We start from the raw sequence: 5,017 nt of genomic DNA, 5'->3' as shown, positions 1-5,017 counted from the left end.
TTACAATAAACATGTTGCGCTACTGATAAATTGTCCTCGGAATGTGCTCCCTTATGAACCAGTCAACCATTCTCTACAGAGTTTTTAGTGAAAAAGAAGAGAGGCTGATTGGCCTGAAGTCTTTGGCTGTAACGTAGTTTGAATGAAGTTCAAGTCAAGTGCCGTTCATCCAGAAGGTTGACAAAGGCCGCGCAATCTTCTTGCAGCGCTCCAAGAGCACTCCCTTTAGAAAACGTATTGCTCGGGAACTAACCTACTTTTCATTTGCGTCTTTAAGATAACCCAGGGAGGACTCATGGCAGCCCTTCACTTTTTCCCAAAATATTTCCATATAGTCCTTTTTGCTCTTTTTAACTCGGACTTGTAAATTGCAAGTCCGGATTTATAAAACGCCCAGTCGTCGGTAGACCCACTCCTACGGGCATTTATGCAAAAAAATTTCAACAAAATTGAATCGTTATGTACAAATTTTTTTCTGCTTTAATCAAATTTTCCAACACTGAAACACTAAATTTATTCTATCGATTTATCGATTGTCAAACATATGATTTTGTGTTACACTTGTTACAATGTCGCGTCGTGTTGTGTTAACAGCGAAACAAAAAATTGCTGTTTTAAACGATTTAAAGACTTCCAAAGACCGAAAAATCATAGCTGCGAAACACAAAGTTAGCTTAAGCACTATATCGCGCATTCAAATCGAAGAGAGCAAAATCCGCGCCATAACAAATCCAAATAGGAAACGGGATAGGAAAGGCGCACACGTGAATTTGGATAGAACCTTGTTGTCCTGGTTTACCCAAATCCGATCCCAAAATGGAATTGTTACCGGACCTGTCTTGCTTTCCAAAGCACAGGAATTTGTCTTAAAATTAAACGAAAGATATGTGCCAGACCGTAGTTGGTTGCAGCGTTGGTGCCAGCGAAATGCTCTTAACTTTTCCAAGATTTACGGAGAAGCTTGCGAAAATAACGCAACAAGTGCAGAAGTCTTCACTATTAACCGTTTGCCTCATATTCTTGAAAAATTTTCGCCGGATTGTATATTTAATGCCGATGAAACCGGGCTGTACTACAAGGCGTTGCCAAATGGAAGTTACAAAGGCAAGTATGAGAATCCAAAGGGATTCAAAACTCAAAAGCAACGCCAATAAGTGCTTGGATGGCGAGTGTTATTTGGGAAAAGATTCTAATAAATCTCCATCAAAATCTTATCTTATTATGTTTGATTGTTGATAATGCTCCTTGCCACAATACAGATGAGAAATTCTCAAGCATTACGATTGAGTTTTTGCCACCAAATACAACTGCCCTTATTCAGCCACTTGATCAAGGTATCATCCACTCATTTAAAATAGAATATCGCCAAATCCTAATAAAAAAACAAATTTGTGCGTTGGAGAAGGGCCTATCTATAGTTGAATTGCTGAAATCGCTCACTATTTTGGATGGTATCAAATATGCAAATCGTGCTTGGAACATTGTTAAGCAGCAAACAATTAGGAATTGTTTCAAAAAGGTAGATTTCGTGGTAGATTTCGTGGTTTGAAGATGGTACAAATTTAAAATAAAATCGTTCATTTCAGCCAGGCATTGACAACATTGAATTCATTACAGATGAGATTGCAGCCACTGAAGGCGAAAACTATGAATGGTGCACACTTGGAAACGAATACATTCAATGCGACAATGAACTTGTCTGCTTTGGAACCATGTCGGACGAGGATATTGTTGCGGACGTATTGGCAGTCAATGAAAATTCTATTGAAGATGAGGAAGGGTTCGCGCAATCTGATACTTGTATTAAACACCCCTCAACGAAAAATGCCTTGCTAAGCTTAGATTCGCTGCGTGACTATTTTTTCCATAACAATCTACATAGGTATATGTACCCCTTAGAGGGTTTTGAAGACATTGAAAATTTAATCCTAGAGATTTCTGAAAAACAGAAATGCCAGAAGAAAATAACAGATTTTTTTTAAGTACCTTTTGAAAATTTTCAAATTACATGAATTGACTGAAGTGAAATATAATTTTTAGTAAACTGAATAAGTTTATATATTCTATTTCTTGTGTGCAATTTTTTGTTTATATCGGATTGATTGTGTATATTCAATATATTTATTGTGCATATAAGCGAATACCGCTTATATGCAAACTTTTTTTTACATTTTAACAAATGCATATAACCGATATCTACTGTATATAGATAGTAGCCTTGGTTTTAGTTCGATTTCACCCAGTTTTACGCTGTGATATAGGAATTTTAGGGGAATGAAACGTTTTAAATTTAGTCGAAATCGGTAGGTCGGTTCTCTAGTAGTGAACTATCGAATGAAAACTATCAAGTTATTCGATAGTTCACCGGTTTTCATTCATTCGATAGTTTTCAAGACATCAATCATTACTAAATTTCCGTTCATTAGAAATGTTTCGTTCATTACTAGTTTTTTCATTCATTAGGCTGAACCCACACCGGGTTAGTCAAAAGTCAGTTTTTCTTGTCTCATACGACAACTGCTCATAGCTTCATATGTGATAACCCACACCGAACAAGACGAAACGAAGACGCATGATCGAGATTTGACTTGTTTGAAGAGCTGTTGTCGAACTTCTTATGTATTTTCATACAGCCAACGCACACCAAATACGACAAAACCGTCTTTGTTGCCGATCAACACATGCCGAATGAAACAGACAAGAAAAGACAGAAAACACCTTTTGTTGCTTATAGATGCACCGTTGTGTTTCATAGGCAAAATGTTATAACTAATCATTTTGGAGGAGTTATCCTTTGGCGGTAGTTTGTATTTTGATTCAAAATTAAATGTTTTACATCAAATATTCGAATGTTGACACCTGAATCCTAGTGAAATTTCGAAAGTTTCTCGGATGCATTCTCAGTTCAGAAATCAAATGTGTATGTAATAATATTTTCTGAATCGCGCTTCTGGTTGTACAAATGCATCCACCATGCTCTTTTATTTCTTTCATTTCGTTCAGAAAACTCAATTATTGAAAATATTCGTTTCCTTTTTTCGTTGTATTTCAATGCACACCAAGCGAGACAAAAAGACAAAATGTCGCATTGTGCTTCGCTTGGTGTGGGTTGGAGCATAAGACGTTTTTGTGTCTTATTAGTCAAAAACGTTTTTGACTAATCCGTTGTGGGTTCAGCCTTACTATTTATCGAATGAATGATTTTTTGTGCATGCAAGTGATTCTAAAATTACAAATTAATTTATTCTTTTTCAAGGGATTCCTACCATATAATATTCAGCAACAGTCACCGACTAACATTCGTGCAGAGCAGTTGTGTCGTTGTTATTTCCGAGTTTCCGCTAATCATATAGCAACCCGCGTGTGCTTCTAATTTGCTTAAGCTACTCTTGCAAACATATTTGGTTTGCTGTATATAAGTGAGTAAGCAAAACTTAATTACAGAATTGTGAGTGTTCTTTGATCAAAAATGCCCCAAGGGGCTACCCATTTCGGCGACAATAGGTTTGCTCTGCTTGCCCAGAGTCCCCAACCAAAGCGTAAAAAAGCGAATCAAAAACTGTCGGAAATTTTTCCTACTCTTCCACCTGCAAAAAAAGACGATCCCAAATTTATTGTGCTAAAATCTGACGATACTTCCAAGCCTCTTTCAAAAATCTCGTGTTTTCGTGTTCACAATGCTATTTTAACCATTAGCAAAAACATAAACAAAATCAGTGAATTGCGTGATGGAAGCCTACTTCCAATACACTTCCCTGAAAACTGCCAGCGTACGATGTGTATGAACTGCTCCGGGGATCACCCGTCTTCCGCCAACTCTTGTCCTAAGTTTCAGCAAGCAAAAGAAATACTGAAAATAAAAACCTTGGAAAAATGCAGCATGCGAGATGCTCTTAAAAAGTACAAAGACACTCTTCCAACCAACACCTTAACAGAATCATTTGCTAATGCACTAAAAACAGCAACTCAAATTACACCGCACTCAACCTCAAATAATACAAACATCAACCACACCCCAAATAAAAATAATAATCAGTACACAGAAAACTGCTCAGCATCTATCTCCACTCCTTCCATAAGTGAACACAACTCTCCACCGACAATAAATAACAACGATATTCCCATAAACCTTACCTCTCTCAGTCCAACAACATCTTCCCTAATTTTCAGCACTCTAAATTCCATCAATAAATATTCAACCGCCAACAATAATCCACCTAACTCAATGGCATCCCACAATAGCTATATGCATGATTCTGATACACCCACAATACACCAACATTCCAAACAAAAAGAACAAAATAACACAGAAAATAACGAAGTTGAATACAGCAAAGATTCTCAATAATCACTTGAGTGAGCTTTCAACAGTTGACACTCAGCCAAGCTGACAACTCATTCTAGTTGATATCTCATTCTCTCTTAAGCTTTCTCATCTTCTCCCTTCTTCAATCTTTCTAGTTATCTTTAATCTAAGCGCTTAATGTAGTACTCCTTAACATGTGTACGATGATGCAATGGAACCTAAATGGCTACATTAACAATTACACGAACTCCAGCTCTTAATTAAAGATTACGCACCATCAATAATACTCTTAAACGAAACACATATCGCTTACAAACAGACTGCTCATACCCCCAAACAATACGTTGGTATATTTGACAATCTTCCACATAACAAAACAAATAAACAAGGCATGGGAGTTTTACTAAGAAGGGACATTCCATACAAAGTGAAACATATCCAGTCAAAACTTCTGCAAATTTCCTTCCCCAATGATCTTGGCCGGTGACTTGAATGCATGGAGCCCAATATGGGGTTCAACGACAGTAAACTCCAGAGGAAAACATATAGAAAACGTAATCCTTTCCTTAAACTTAATCTCCTTAAACAATGGCTCAGCCACCCATTTTTCAACTTTCTCCACTTTTTCTCATGTTGACGTTACTTTGTGTACAGATACGCTCGCCGCCAAATGTGAATGGAACATACTAGACTACTTACATGGAAGTGACC

General features: G+C 37.1%; 1 protein-coding gene across 2 annotated transcripts; it reads left to right on the top strand.

The window, feature by feature from the left end:
• The first annotated feature begins 574 nt into the window (after positions 1 to 574).
• Positions 575 to 2,017, top strand: LOC120781611 (tigger transposable element-derived protein 1-like). Of its 2 annotated transcripts, none has more exons than XM_040113848.1 (2): positions 575 to 1,519; positions 1,591 to 2,017. In XM_040113848.1, exons 1-2 carry the CDS (start codon positions 1,163 to 1,165, stop codon positions 1,834 to 1,836), a joined length of 603 nt encoding a protein of 200 aa, XP_039969782.1. In that variant the 5' UTR covers positions 575 to 1,162; the 3' UTR covers positions 1,837 to 2,017. The 2 variants fall into 2 exon arrangements, with proteins under 2 accessions (XP_039969782.1, XP_039969781.1); XM_040113847.1 differs by having other exon boundaries at positions 1,150 to 1,519; positions 1,587 to 1,997.
• The last annotated feature ends 3,000 nt before the right edge of the window (positions 2,018 to 5,017 follow it).

The sequence above is a fragment of the Bactrocera tryoni genome, unplaced genomic scaffold, assembly GCF_016617805.1.
Source record: "Bactrocera tryoni isolate S06 unplaced genomic scaffold, CSIRO_BtryS06_freeze2 scaffold_7, whole genome shotgun sequence".
In the NCBI taxonomy this organism is placed as follows: Eukaryota; Metazoa; Arthropoda; class Insecta; order Diptera; family Tephritidae; genus Bactrocera; species Bactrocera tryoni.
This window is presented reverse-complemented; position numbering and strand designations above follow the sequence as displayed.

Excerpts from the sequence above, each read along its gene's own strand:
- LOC120781611 (XM_040113847.1), top strand. The coding sequence starts at position 1,163 with ATGGCGAGTGTTATTTGGGAAAAGATTCTAATAAATCTCCATCAAAAT. Across the intron at positions 1,520-1,586 it reads TTAGGAATTGTTTCAAAAAG|CCAGGCATTGACAACATTGA; the intron begins GTAGATTTCGTG and ends CGTTCATTTCAG.